Genomic DNA, 15,647 nt, shown 5'->3' with positions numbered 1-15,647 from the left:
ATATTTTGTTCTATTATTGTTTGTTAAAAAGAGGTTCTTGGACCTTTTTTTTTTTTTTTTTTAACTCTACCATCATCTTCAATGGTTCTCTTCATCTATGAAAGAAACTTCTAGCAAGTGAAAAGGCTGAGGTGAGTTCTACCTCTAAGCCTTCTCAGGAAAGCCTGAATACAGGAAAGCCTCAATACTTCAATTTCTTTTTATGTTGGCTATAATGAATCAAGGTTGGTTTTATCCCCCATATAAAAAGACTTAATAATTAACTGATGTTGCTTTGGATTTGTAACGTTAAAGCACATAATGGCACAGATGATAAACTGCCTCTTTATCAGGCAAACCTAGTTGCCTCCTGCTGGCTTCAAATGATAGAAAGTTTGCATTCATCCCTGGGGGGTTGGCTCCCAAGTCATAATCTTTTACGTACCTCTTCCAATGGCCAGGAAAGAAAAAAAAGGAAATAGGCAGGGGTTTTAGTTTATCCCAAGGGAAATTTCAAACCCTTCTATAAAATACTTTTTATTTTTACTTTTCGATATATTTTATTTCCCCATAATATATGAAATAGTATCTAGCAAGGCTTGACAAATCTGTTCCTGCAGTTAATAAAAGCCCCCAGTTCAGAAAGTTTTATTTTTCCCGGTTTATTAGACGTAAAAATCAATCTTGAGCCAGATTCACATCTAAAAACCTTCTGGAACTAGCAAAAGCAAACAAGCAAATAGAAAGAGCGTTAGAAGTCCAGAATGCTGTAAAGGACTGTCAGTATTTCCAATTATTGTTAGCTTGTTCTAGGGAAGATGATGAAAAAGTGGTTCTCAGAATCTGCAAAGAGATGGAAACCTTAAGATAAAAGGTACATGTGAACCCAAAATGCACAAGCAACTCTTTCCTAACACCTGGCATCCTCCTTGGACCAGAGAAGGCTGGTTTCTCTCTTGTTTCTTCTTAACAGTGAAGCTACTTAGTGGCTGTTCACAGGTTTGGTTCATTTAAATCACATCTAGTGGGGGGAAGAAAAGGACAGTTTCAATCCACCATGAGGAAGGAAATTTAATGTTTCATCAAATTCCACTAAAGGAAGAATATGGGCCCAGGAAAAGCATTGTTCATAATTCTAGTTATTCAAGGTACGTGTCCTGGTTTCGGCTGGGATAGAGTTAATTGTCTTTCTAGTAGCTGGTAGAGTGTTATGTTTTGGGTTCAGTATGAGAAGAACGTTGATAACACACTGATGTTGTCAGTTGTTGCTAAGCAGTGTTTATACTAAGTCAAGCATTTTTCAGCTTCTCAAGCCCAGCCAGCAAGAAGGCTGGAGGGGCACAAGAAGTCGCGAGGGGACACAGCCAGAACACCTGACCCAAACTGGCCAAGGGGATATTCCATACCATGTGATGTCATGCCCAGTGTATAAACTGGGGGGAGTGGGGCTGGGGGAAATTGCTGCTGGAAACCAACTGGGCATCAGTCGGCAGGTGGTGAGCAATTGCATTGTGCATCACTTGTATATTCCAATCCTTTTATTATTATGTCATTTTTATCATTGTCATTATTAGTTTCTTCCTTTCTGTTCTATTAAACTGTTCTTATCTCAACCCACGAGTTTTACTTTTTTTTTTTCCAATTCTCTCCCCCATCCCACTGGGGTGGAGGGAGTGATTGAGCGGCTGCGTGGTGCTTAGTTGCTGGCTGGGGTTAAACCATGACAGTACCACACAGAGTTTTGTAGGTGAAGTAAAAATTAATTCTTGGTCCTACCCACACACATTCCTAGAACCACCTGTGACTTATCTAAGTCACCAAGTGTAAATTTATTTGGTGCCAGCTGGTAAATGAAGGTCTCGATGATTATTTGACTTGGACATGAAGGCATGGAAATCCTTCTGCACAAAAATGTCGAAGTATGGTCCACTAACTTAGTAGAATATTAAAAGACTTGAACAAAACAAGTGAGTAAGCAACCAAAACAGACTGCCTTATACCAAAAACACGAAGCAAAAGGAACCAGAATTTGCTCTATAGTTATCAGAGAAGGAGATACTGGCAGGTATTATACTGGCTTATACACAACATGGCCGTTTTCTAAGCAAGTCAAATTCTCTTGGAATTAGACTGGTGCAAACTGATAGACGCTATATTTTTCAGATTTCTTTATCATCATAACAATTTAGAAGCCTCTGGACAACTTACTGATGTCTGTTTTATACCCAACCATCTATACCATATGCCTGTATAGTATGGTGGTCTTAAAACTGAATTGCCTTCTGTGATAAATATCAAGATAACATATAACTTTATCCTTAAGAAGGGTTGAGGGTTTGGCAATAGATTGAACATACAAAGTTTTCATATAACCTCAAAGATCCCAAACAAGAAGAGATGACAAAAAGCAGACACCTGAACACATTTTTCAAAATCCTGATTTTTCACAAAAAACGTAGTCTGACAAATGTCTGGCTCTCCAGACAGACATCTTCGGTAGAGGAAAAAACCTCCATACTCAATCAGCAGTTGCTTCTACCCTTACAAATTTCAACTAAAAGAGGAAACATAAGTTGGTGAAAAGACTTAATAAGCACGAAAGTATAATATTACAGCAAGAATTTTAACCACAATATGCAGTTTTGCTACTAGTAATACAGCATTTACAGTCTTTGTTTCTAGTGGTTTGTATTACAAGAAAGGACAGGCCTTGAGGCTCAAGACACTTGACAGGTATAGAGCTTTCCACCTTTCTCCCCTCAACTTTCAGAGCACAGTAGTGAAGTACTAGCAAGGCCCACAGCATGTTTGCTCTTCAGTTGCTGGCAAATCTCTGCTGTAGAATAACTGCAGCACATTAGTTGAAGGAAGAAAACAAAAAGAGGAAGCAAGCAAGCCATGCCATCACATGAAACATATCTATTCTTTCACTCGGATTTTTCTTATACTCCTGATAAGTGAGATTGATTTAAAAGCTTTGTTAAAATCATGTTGTTTTCCCCAAAGAATATACGTATGTTTTGGAATTTTCACTTTTGCTATCTTTAGCAAAGTTTCAGTAATAAAGAAAAGGAGATGAAAATACAACAAGTTCTACCTGGCAAAGAGCCGAAGCTCCAATTACAGCAAGCACTATGGGAATAAAAGTAATAGATTTTAATTGGTGCCCAAGGGGAAAGGTCAGTCTCCTTGGAACAATGGGAGTCTTTGGTGGTAATTGACTGAATGCTCCTGTGAGAGCTTGTAAATGTCAGTAACGCACTTGAAACAGTAGCAAGTGGAAAGGTTTGGCATCCTGGAACATGTGGAAGAGTTTTGCTGGTAGAGGTATTACAAAAAAAGAGAATGGTGAAACTCTTTAACAGAGGACATGACTTAGAAGATAGCTCTCAGCTCCAAGGTTCAAAATGCCAGATGTTTCAAAAGGTGTGGGAGAAATGTATTTATTTTCAAGATAAAAAAGGAATATTGCAGTCACACTGGTGTTAGACACACAGGGGTCTGGGGCAGCAGACAATTTGTGAACTTTGCCCAGTGCTACATTGGATGACTGACTTAAGCTTCCTCTATCCCTCTGCAATGGCCTAGTACTACTCTTCTCCCAAACAGGCTTTGAATAACGTTTCCTTCTTTCCTTTCTACAGTTTTTTTGTGTTGAAAAGATTTATTTTTTTCTAGCAATACAAATGAAGGGTACAAACTTGCATGGATGGGATGGATGCGGTTTGGGATTCCCTACCAGAAAGGAATGGTATAAAAGGAGATCATATCTTCCAGAATTACATGAATTAGGAGAAAAGATGATTTTGTGGCTAGGATTTCAACCAAAATCCTGTGTTCAGTTCCTGTCTTTGCAGCTGATGATTTTCTGACCTTAGCAAAAACATACATTTGATCTCATTCATAAACTAGGACTGACAATATTTCTTCTCAAGTACCTATTAACACAAAATCCATAAATGACCAAGGGTCTCAAGGTGTAGACAAACGGTTACACTTTCTTCCCCAGTTGATACTGTCTGGCTGCCTTTGGTTCATCTGCAACTGTTCTTTACTTTCTGGGAGCTGAACAACATTACAATAGAGAGGGCATACTGATGTGTTTGCATTTCTTCCATAAGTGCCAAAAGCTAAGCATAGACTGCTGTCCTTCAGGTTTGCTATGCTATCGCATTCATTATTTACCATTAGTAATAGTAATAAATGGGAGACAAGTTGTGCACCAGAACCCAAAGGAACAGGTGCTGTTCAGACATGGAGGGAAAAAAAAAAAAAAAAAAAATCTATCTCCAAAGTTCTTAACTTATAAACAGGACAGAAGAAACTTGGGCTTGATGAAGAAGGATGAGTCACAATAATATGACATTAAGTTCTTAGTCCTGCATAATATCCAGGAACAGCTGTAAGCCCATTGCCATGCCTATTATTAAGGAACTCCTTCCAGTGGATTGTCTTCATGAGAAAGCTACATGCAGAGTAGACAACATGCTTGAGAGTAGAGTTCACAAAGTGTTGAACCTATGAGAAAATAGACAGAGCCCAACATCCACACCACGTGCTCAAGGCTAAATCATCTAAAACATATTCTGGCTGAAAAAAACCAACACACCAAAATAACATTCAATCTTCATGCGAGTTCCTGTGCAAAGGAGCCCTAAAACAGGGAAAGGTGATTTTTTTTTTTTTTTAATCTTGTCTGCTGAAGATACACGTCCTAATTTTGGAGCAAGATTAGTTATCAAAAAATGAGGCAGGTTCTGTTGTTAACTGTGCAGTTTCATGCAGAATATATCCCATTGGTTTCTATCTGTATCTTTGGTCTGTGTGGAAAAAAAATATTGATACCAGCACTTAAGCATCTCATCATTCAGCAGGAGAGACAAAACCCTGAGAAATGCCTGCATGTAGGGAATTTGGGATGCAAGGAGCAGATCACAGTGTATTCTCATGTTTCTTTGCACATATTCCTGAAGATAGTCCTCCCAAGGGACTAATGTCTGAAAGTTCTTGCTCCATCTAAATTGCTCAGCTATTGTAAATTACTTAAACTTCTAGTATCATTCTCCTCTCCTTTTTCAATTGCCATTTGTTGTCCACTGAATTCCCTTCTAATTCTCCTTATTTCCTCTGATGAAGGAATTAGGTATATGAGACTGGAGACTGTGAACAGGTTTTTTGTGTACGCAGAGGCATACAGAGACCTAAATACAGAGAATTCAGCATTTTACTGTATTGAAACTGTTAAGGGCAGACTTTTAACAACAAAAGAATCAGTAAAGTGATTAAGAATGTAATTTAAGTATCATTATTAAGTTCCATTGTTTTCAGTAGGATTTATCTTGGTAAAACTCTTAAGAATTTAAAAGTGGAAATATTTCAAAACAAAATTATTTTAGCTTTTCACCCCAAAAATATTTTCAATTTAACACTAATCTCTTCAAGACAGAAAAGCCTTGGATGACCTCAGCAGGAAAAAAAAAAAAAAATAGTTTGAATAGGAATAAGTGCTTTCAATCAACAAAATTTCTTTCTCTAAATAGCAAAATCCATTATTCATAATGTTCTACATGTAATAGAACACTTTGTAAATTTGATTCTTTCTTGTCAAGTAACGTGTTAATTTACATGTTTCTTATCTTTTGAAACTACTCCACCACCTCCATTTTTTAACTGCACTTGCAGATTAAGAAAAAGCAACAAAACAATGTATTCATTCCCAAAATTATTGGAACAGTTGGCCATACTCAAAATTTACTACCAAGTATTTCTCTCAAATCCTCAGATGGCGTTCTTAGCAAACGTACACAAAAACACTGCGAAGGTACAAGTGTGCCCTGAACATTCACCATGGTCTGACTACCCTCGCCTATCAATGAAAAAATGCTTGGGAAACAGTGGTCTACAGCTTGATCCATTGTATCAGAATACACAGCAAGAACTCCTCTGATACTTCTTTATGAACATAATTGGGTCTTTCCAGTTAATGTCAATCTCTCTACACTGCCTCCAATTATTGCCATTATCACTGCTACACTTCCTCAACAGCTTTCTCTCCTTTGCTGTCACTTATCCCTAAAAAAATCCTACCTTTATCCTACCTTTAAAGAACCATTGACCACAATTCAGTACTTCTGAACATGGTAGAAGAGACTCCTCCACAGGAAAACTGGGTTTGTCCAAATTTGTGGGAGACCTGTAACCATGTGAAAGCCAAGTCATGGTAAACAGAAGAATAATTCTGTGTGTTCCTACCCCCAGCCTCTCTATGCCATTATTCTCCAAGTTGTAGTAGGCATTCTATTTTCCTTGCTTTCCAAGCTATATGCCCCTCCTAAATGTTTTAATTCTTTTTTTTGCTACTAATGAGAAAAAGGTGGAGAGATGGGAATCAAAAGACTCAAGAGACAAAAATATGGATTATAGCGCCTTATTTTCAGTGAGTTTTGACCCTTGAATTCTGTTTTATCTTTGACTCGATTTTTTTTTCCCCTCTTCTGGCTCTGGGAAATCTCTCTCTGTCCCTGCAACAAGAAACCTAAACCTTTCACTTAGTAGCACTAAAAGGAAAAAAGCTCATTTATGTTTTTTGCAATGTCTTTTCCATATCAGACACTGAATTATTTCCATTTTCTCTGAGAAGTTTGGATGCTTCCACAATGACCTGTTACTCTCGATATGATATATCAAGTCATCACTTTTTGGTCTCTAATTCTCATGCTATCTGCATACAAGTCAAATTCAACATTTTCTTAGTAGTAGACAACTTTCTAATTACATACATTAATCTTTGCCACCACTCACCTCTCTTTGCATTTACCAGCATTTATCTGTCAGAAGTTTCATAATCAATAATATTTTTCTAATTTATTTTCTTCACTTTCTTCTCCTTGTACTCCAAGTACAGCTAGACAGAAGGTATAACATTCAAGTATCCTGTCATTTAGTCATTCATTTCTTCATAATAACGTATCTAGACTACAGAAGGAGCGAGCAATTACAATCTGCTGGAAAACATGCCCTACAGATTACACTATCTGCTAATTAAGAGATACTCCATAAGACTTTGTTGCAGGCCTGGTAAGGGAGGGTTGAGTTCAGAGCTTCTGTAGGCAATATTCATACATTTGTTATTTTTTACGTTATCAGTTCCAGGCCCCAACAAACCAGCCATCATATGGTTATGCCATAGTATCGTGCTATTTTTCCCTTTAAGGCCAACTTCTGAAGTCATATAGTAACAAAACAATTTCCACATTTCATGACCAAAGAAGTATGTTCCTACCACAACAGAGCAGTGAAATGATATAAAAGTGAGATGTAGGTATGTATCTTTAATGGCTGAAAATCCAGGAAGTAAATGAAAACAACCCTGCTGTACATATTTTTAGTCCAAGTTCACAGGACACTGAACAAGCTGATTTTCCACTGCTTGGGACTAGTTTTTCGGGGCGGGGGGGGGGGCGGAATCAATATTATGGCAACTGGCTTTTTTCCTGGTTTAAAAAGCCTGTCTTACAGAAATGGATGGAGCTACAAGTTTGACAATAAGACAGGTCTGCTCTGTAGTTAGAAACATTCTTGCGCTACCATCAATCCCAGCCGTCTGTATTTAGGCTGCAACTAACAACATATCACTCCTCTGCTCTCTAAGCTGCTGGCATATATCATCCCTTGCCAAAAGGGATATCATCTGTTCCAGAATATTTGGTAAATCACTGAGGAACTAAAAAGGGGTAAACGAATTGAAGGATATTTAACAAGATATTATCTTGCATAAATTTTAACTGTCCAGTTTGTAGAAAACAGGAGTCAGAATGGAAAGAACACCTTTGAAACCCTCCTCAGCCTGGGTGAATCTTGGCTCTAAAGCTGAATTCCATGGCTCATACTTCCCCATCATTAGTTTCAACACTCAGTGTGCCCTTGGAGACTTCTGTGAGATACAACGGCATACTGTAGTACTACTTTGAGTGGGAAAATGTCAAAACTGCCACTATTTTTGATAGGCTTACAAGAGCAGCAGCAGAATAAATGGGCTTTGATTTCACTTCATATCCAAGAAGAGATATGGATGTAGAAAAACGGCAAGGGCTTTGCGTGTAATGGCTATTGTGAGAGCTGTCATATACTATAGCCATGAATCAGGAAGTTTGGTAGTGAATGCTGCCAGACACTTCAAAAGTCGAAATATTCACTTTCAAAGATGAGACTCTGCCTTCACTTTGTTAACACAGACCAAATGCTTGTTAATTATTGGTTTCCCATTAACTCAGTATTACAGATGAACAATACAGCGCCAGCTCTTCAGTTGCTGACATTTTACAGGTCTTCATTGACTCCAGCAAAACTCTACCAAACTACAGCTCTGTTAGATCATATCCAAAAGATATGAGGAACAATCTGTTTTTCTAAACTAATAAAAAAAAAAATTTGGCTTTATCCTTGCTTTCATATGGAGTGGGGGGCAGAAAAGACAGTCTTCTGAAATGGAAATCAAGTCTATTCTTCATTATCTGGTACACAGGTAGAAGCATTGGTCTTGAATATAAAGATATTACAAGCAAAAGTGAAAATTGTAATATATGTATTATCATAAGGATAAAAGACTTTCCAGTCACCACCGATAGTGGCTCGTAATAGCAGTGGAGTTACTACATCATTATTGCTGAACTGCAGAAAATGAAAAATTTCTTAATTTGAGCAGTGAGACAACCCTCTTCCTGTGGGTAGTGAACTGTTTACACATGTATAGTGTTATCAGAAGTCCATTGAAGCACCCCTGCAGTCCAAGATAATAATTCTGATCCTTGTAGGTTCAGGATTTCAAGTCTTTTCTGATCAGGAGGTGAAATCTTAAGCCAAAACTGCTGAATGAAGCAAATTTAGACTAGTGTATTTAGAGAAAAGATACAAGTGAGAAAGAACCCCTATGTTCTTGCACTGGAAGACCATTAGAGAAAAGGCATGTGTAGTGCTATCTACGCCAAACTGCCTATCAGATCAGCAAAACCAGTGGATGAATCCCACCCCACATTCTCTTGACTCCCTCCCTCCCAAATATTCTCTCTGAAGTAAAAGATGGGGCTATGAAGAATCATTACCTGGGGCCCTAGCATAGAAGACATTTAAAACAAATCTGGGGGCTTCTTCATATACCTTCTTATGTTATATGGGGGTTTAATCCAAACAGACATTTTCCTTTGATGAAATTTATATTTCAATCTGCAAAACACTTCAGTACAAGGTAGTTCCTGCCTTTCAAAAGGTAAGAAAAGGCTTTCATTAGACAACTCCTTGAAATCTCCTGGGCACTAGCTACATCATTTAAAAACCAAACCCAAACCAAAAAACAACACCACACCACCATTCACATCTGTGAGACAATGCCTTTTTGGTACCTTATGACTGTCTCTTTGAGGGCTGCACTCACAGCCTGCAGCTAACAAGGACCTTTCCTTCCAAATGAAGAGAGCAACAGAATAATTTATTTTATCTCTGCAAGAGTGGACTGCAATAGCACTTTAGGCTATTGGCATGACTGATCGACCATAGACCCTGGGTCTCCCACTGTGCCTAATTTGCTAAGGATGCCATCCCTTGACAGCCACAGGATCTGGCTCAGTCTACAGTGAGGTGTGCTTAGAGCTCTGCTGAGCTCTAACCTCTCCCATATAAATTGATAGTCTTCACACTAAGATTTGTAGAGGCCTACAAGGAGGACACCACTGGAAATAACTAGTTTTCCTTGACTAAAAAAAAATCGAGACCTGTCATCACGTCAGACTTCTGAAAGCTTCCATGGCGAGACAGGTCAGAGAGAAGATTTTTAGAAGTGTTCCCAGTCTGATTTTAGCAGCTAAGCGTAGCAGCTTCTAGAGAAACAGAAATGTCAGGTGGAACTGTTCATCTCTACAGACATTTTCCCCAACTCTGAGGAGAGCAGGTGCAAAGGCCAGTGTAAAGTACGCAGTTCTGGATCTTACCCTTTATACAACTGGGCAGTTTACGTTCCAAAACCAGAACCTCCCTGAAGCAAATTAACTCCTCTAATAGCACAGGATACAAAGTAGTACTCAATCATTCCCATTTCAGCTAATAAGGGTGAATCTTCTTCTGTCTTGACTGATAGAAACATTTGCCAACTATGCTTTCCAACACCACTACCCAATACCAGAAAGAACAGAAGGCTGGGCCACCATTCCTTTCATTTAAAACTCATTAATAGAAGTGAATTTGGAGTAGTTAAGGATCTAGACAGCATTGAAATCCATGCAATTATATTTACAATAAATATCTGCTATCTTGGAGCTACACACACACCAGGACAGTGCTTAACACGCTGTGATAAAGGTGCTAATCGCGACCACTAAATATAAAAGAAGAGGAAGGCATCTGTAATCCATTCATCTTTAGAGAGAAAGAAAAGAGGACACTGTACCTCACAGCAATTAAAATCTGAACAGTTGGAGGAATAAAGGGAAAATTCAAGGCAGGCTTGCAGAAAAAAAGGGAGAAAGAAAATAGAACAAAAAAAAAACCCTAACACAAAAATTCAAACCCACAGGAAATATCTGATGCACTAGTCCTATTAATAGCATAAATGTTGCTAGCAGATACTATCACCCAGCATTTTATTAATTAACTGGAGATACACAGATACAAGGGGTTTGAAAGTAGAAAGAAGGAATGGGCTGCACAAACTGGCTCTTTGCAAAGAACACAGTGTGCTTTGTACAAGGATACAGTGTCTAAATTAGCCAGCAGCACTTCTTGAGTCAAAGAAAACCTCTAGTTAAACCAATTGTAGAGTCCCCACCACCACTCATTCACTTTTTATTTGTATGGGTCTACGATTTTGCATGCAATGCTTAAAAACAACCTATCTGAAAGGCTTTTATAAAGAAAGACCGTAAAACAGTGCGTGTGAGTTTCTGGGAAAGTGAATGACAAACTTTTGCAAAAATGGATTTTCAAGATATCAGCTTGGATTTCTATTTTAGTTTAATTTTTAACCCACCAGTGCATTATTCCCAAACACTATTTCTTCATGTAGAAACATTTAAATAATTTTATTTCCCCTCACAAAAGGCTCTATGAACCTAACAAATAAACCAATGTTGACATACCTAAGCCTAGGGATTTACTGCACATTGGGGATTCTCTCTTCCAGAGACTTGTTGACAAATAGTCAAACAGGCTTTTTCTCTTTGGCAAGATCCATGCGTTACAATTTTTTTTTCCCCTGATCTGTGTCATCAGTCATACCACCAGGTAGTAGAGTAATTCAGTGAAAGGAGAGAATACTGAAAAAACAGGGTTTCCACCTCTCTTACTGCCAGCAGTTATACATCGCTATGTTACTCACCATTTTCTGTAATTTCCTTAAGAAAATACTGTAATTCAGAAAAATACCAAGCAACTGCAATAGGTCATCAGTTTAAATTGTAAATAACAGTTGACTTTCTTCTCATTTTTATTTTCAAAGCACCCTTTTGTAATACAACATTGCCTGAAATGTCTGGTTAAAGGATTTAATTTTGTTCAATAAAAAGACAAGAATTGGAAGTCGGAAGCTTTTAGAAAGAAATTGGCATTCACAGACTGTGGGAAGCTCTGCAAATCCTGTGTATTTATAAATTTTTTTTTTTCTAGATGGAGAAGAGCAAATAAGTTATAACAAACAATTTATTCAACACATGTTGCTGTTTGTTCTTTTCCAGAATGTGAAAATCATCAGAAATTCATGAACAAATCTATTAATTATTTGAATAAATCCAGTTACGTGCATTCTACACTTCATTGTTCCAACTGCTCTGCTTTGCAAGGAACAGACAAGACTACATACAGGATACACTTGGTTTTTTCATTAGAAGCAATCAGTCTTGAGTCAGCAAAGTTCAACATTTACCTTCTGTTTCAACAGGACTATTCTTAAAAGTTAAGCATGTGCTAAAAGGATTTTTTTTTGAAAGAAGGCAGCTTCAGTAAGTTAATTACATGCTGGCCCCACTAATGAATCACTCTTGTAGCAAGGTCACTCGTCCAATAGCTTCAAGATAAAAAAATGGACCATTTCATTTTCACTACTGAAGAGGCCTTTTCTCTCTCCTAAGGAATGCCTTGCAGAACAAAGAACATTGAAGGCTGCAGGTGCAGTCAGAAAAATCACTTACCACATATAACAAATATTTAGGGAAAACACGCTGTTAGCATTTGCCCAGTATTAACTGCAGCAGTGTATAAAGCCTTCACATGAACTGTATGAGTATTATAAAATTCATGGATATTAGAGTAGTTGAGTCCATTTTAAAAAAAAAAAAAAAAAAAAAAAGTCTGCAGCTACCCATCCAGCCCACATTAGCAAAACAAGATGCAACTTTCAAAGTAACCAGAGTTTCTCACAGTGTTATCAGAATTGCGGGGAGCAGGGGGATCAGGTCTCAGGATCCATAGGTTTTTGCTGAAAATGTTCTTGGTGGCAAAATTTATAAACATTTTTCCTTCTGCTTTTCACTCCACAGCAGGTATGATAAAGACCCTGAGTTTTAGTATTTTTGCTTTCACTGCGAAAGTATTTTTAGTGTGGAAATACGACATAGCTCTGCACTCTCTCCCCCAAGCCCTCTTAATCGCGGAGGACTAGCTAGATGCCCAAAGTTAAATGTTTATTGTAGGTATGGCCTGATGTTCTACAGAAATAGACAGCATAAGCAGGGCCTCCAAAAGCTCTCCCTGCAAGCCTAATTCTGCTCCTGCTGAAGTAAGTTTTGGAAAATTCAATCTTAGACCCTTACATAGGTCCTTTCATCCCAGGTGTCGCAGCTTTCCTCTGGCACTGTCCCATATTGATTATAGGCCAACTTTAGTACATTCTACTGCCAGAACAGGCGGTTCCACCCTTCCACCTGAAAGCTTTTTCCTTTCATGGATTTGGTTTTTGAGCTAGAAAGGGATTAGTTTTCAGGCAGATTAGTCCTCGATCCAGCTCACCAGATGGCTACACAATCAAGAGTGGCAATGCGAGGAAAGGAGTGGGAATCTGCAGCCAGAGGTGGTGAAGGATTTTCAGAGCCCGCCTGCACTTAAGTGGGCTTAACATGTTTGCAAAACCCTTAGTTTCTTCTTAGGTTTCTCTGCACCACAATAGCTAAGGGATTTTGCCCAGCTAAAACCCTTCTTAGTTCTAGAGAACAGTATTATTACTCTGCAACAAACAGCAGGCATGATTATATAGATACACCCTCCACAACACAGTCTTTGTGCCAGCAGACCTATCTTTACAAACCTCAAGTGTGATCTGATAATTTCATTCTTTAGCTTCTAGTGAAAAGCTTCATATCTTCATCAGGGGTCAGCTGCAATGAGATGACATCTCTCCACTAATTTGGGACTATTTAATCTGACTTTCATAAGGAGACCTGAACCCATATTTTTTCTCATTTGTTTTTGTTGTGGTTTAACCCCAGCCAACAACTAAGCACCACGCAGCCGCTCACTCACTTCCCCCCCACCCAGTGAAAATTGGGAAAAGAAGTAAAACTCATGGGCTGAGAGAAAACGTTTTAATAGAACAGAAAAGAAGAAACTAATTATGATAATGATAACACTAATAAAATAACAACAGTAATAATAAAAGGATTGGAATATATAAATGATGCACAGTGCAATTGCTCACCACCTGCCGATCGATGCCCAGTTAGTCCCTGAGCGGCGATCCCCCCACCCCCACTCCCCCCAGTTTATATACTAGATGTGACGTCACATGGTATTGGAATACCCCGTTGGCCAGTTTGGGTCAGCTGCCCTGGCTCTGTCCTGGGCCAACTTCTTGTGCCCCTCCAGCTTTCTCACTGGCTGGGCATGAGAAGCTGAAAAATCCTCGACTTGGTCTAAACACTACTTAGCAACAACTGAAAACATCAGTGTTATCAACATTATTCTCATACCTAGCTCAAAAACATAGCACTATACCAGCCAGTAGGAAGACAATTAACTCTATCCCAGCTGAAACCAGGGCAGTTTTGATTATGATCATTTATCTCTCCACCCCTACACCTTTTTCTAGTCTTGATAATCATAGCAATGTAGGTAGATATGAAGAATCAATCAGGTGGCATTACAAAGGTAAGTGGTAGCCAACTTCTTTTTTTCTGAGAGTCTTCCAGCAAAACCTAAATTCATGACTCGTGCCCAGAAATGCCTGTTTCTTTTGAACGAAGAGTTAAACATGAATTAAAAGAGAACAAAGCTAAGCATTATCCTCTCTGGTTAGGACAGCTCCCTCATCCTTTCATAGTTTGTCCTAAAGAATACATAAACATTTCAGTGTAATGAAAACAGCATCATAGTGACCTCAGCTGCCCAAATATACACAGCCTCCTTTAGAGGCGAGTTTTCACTAGCATTTTATGCTGATGCAGTTCAGTTTTGCCTGTAATAACTCGAACTGTCCACTAGGACAGAAAGCAAGGAGAGAAAACTACTCTAGCCAGGTTCGTATTCCCTCTGGTAAAGAGCTGGAGTTGGGCCTTCCACCCACTGCATGTGCACTGTAACCTCACAGCTAATAAGTCAAGAGAACAATGGTGTCACCACTGCCATTTATTTAATCATGTTTTGATTTTATTTTCATTCATTTTTTTTCTGGACCAACATATGAGGAAATCTGAAATGAAACTGCTAGTAATTTCAGGATGATTTAAACTACTTTTTAGTTTTCACACCAAAACACCAGTAGTAATGATTGCCTATCACCAAATAGGAGAATTAAACCCTTTTTTAAACAGCATGTGAAGGAGAGTGTTTAAACACAATATTGTCTACTAGCATATCCATATGTTAGCATATGTGAGAATACAAGTCTTCATCATCATTATGAACTGTGCTTCATCAGTTCCTGTTGCATACCTCCAAATTACAAAAATTCTGTCAAAAACATACCTCAAAGAAGGCATCAGATTCCTTTTATGAATATGTCAGTGTTATAAATTCTTATAAATTGTTAGTCAGTAGGGTGCTTGCATGATTAAAACCTTCTGGGCTTCAGAAGGCATTTTCTCTGCAGGAATTTGTCAAATCCTGTTCAGTTCACTATTGGGACTGCTTAAAAGACAAATAATATTACATACAATCTGGCCACTGTAGATGTACTTCTGCCATTTTAATGAGTCTCTCTCAGACAACAAAATCATCACTATCCAGAAGGTAAGCAAACGATTAAAGGCACAATACCTATTAGGCCTATCCATTTAATGGCCATCTTTTGCTAACGTGTATTCCCTAAAGTACACTGGTAGATAGTATAGGTGATATAAGTTGGCTTATGTTTTGGTAAAGCTACATATTTTTTCAAGGGGAGGGAGACAGAAGGAGAGAGAGAGTTTCCGGTCATTTAAATAGTAACAGATACTGAGGAAACTGGGAGAGATCACCAGGACAGAAATTGCATCATAATGTGGTTGGCTCATTTTGACTTTATCACCTACCTTACGTTTGTTTGTTGGACAAACATACAAGTAGCTCAAAATAGTCTTCAGACCAACTTTATCATTCAGTTTCTCATATGTTGTCCCATAATCTGTTGACCTACAATTTAAAGAGAGATTTCGTAAGTACAAACACTTAATCACAAAACCACAAGTCACTTGGCGGCTTTTCAATAGAAGTCA

At 38.3% G+C, this 15,647-nt stretch overlaps 1 protein-coding gene across 1 annotated transcript in view; it reads right to left on the bottom strand.

Annotated features, from left to right (window-relative positions):
* SORCS1 (sortilin related VPS10 domain containing receptor 1) overlaps positions 1-15,647 on the bottom strand; it is a 310,322-nt gene that overhangs the window by 162,352 nt on the left and 132,323 nt on the right. The window contains 1 exon segment of the mRNA XM_030030553.1: positions 15,465-15,564. Within this exon segment, the coding sequence (XP_029886413.1) occupies positions 15,465-15,564 (100 nt within the window).

Source organism: Aquila chrysaetos, chromosome 11, assembly GCF_900496995.4.
Source record: "Aquila chrysaetos chrysaetos chromosome 11, bAquChr1.4, whole genome shotgun sequence".
In the NCBI taxonomy this organism is placed as follows: domain Eukaryota; kingdom Metazoa; phylum Chordata; class Aves; order Accipitriformes; family Accipitridae; genus Aquila; species Aquila chrysaetos.
The sequence above is the reverse complement of the archived record's forward strand: the minus strand, read 5'-3'. Positions and strand labels throughout refer to the sequence as shown.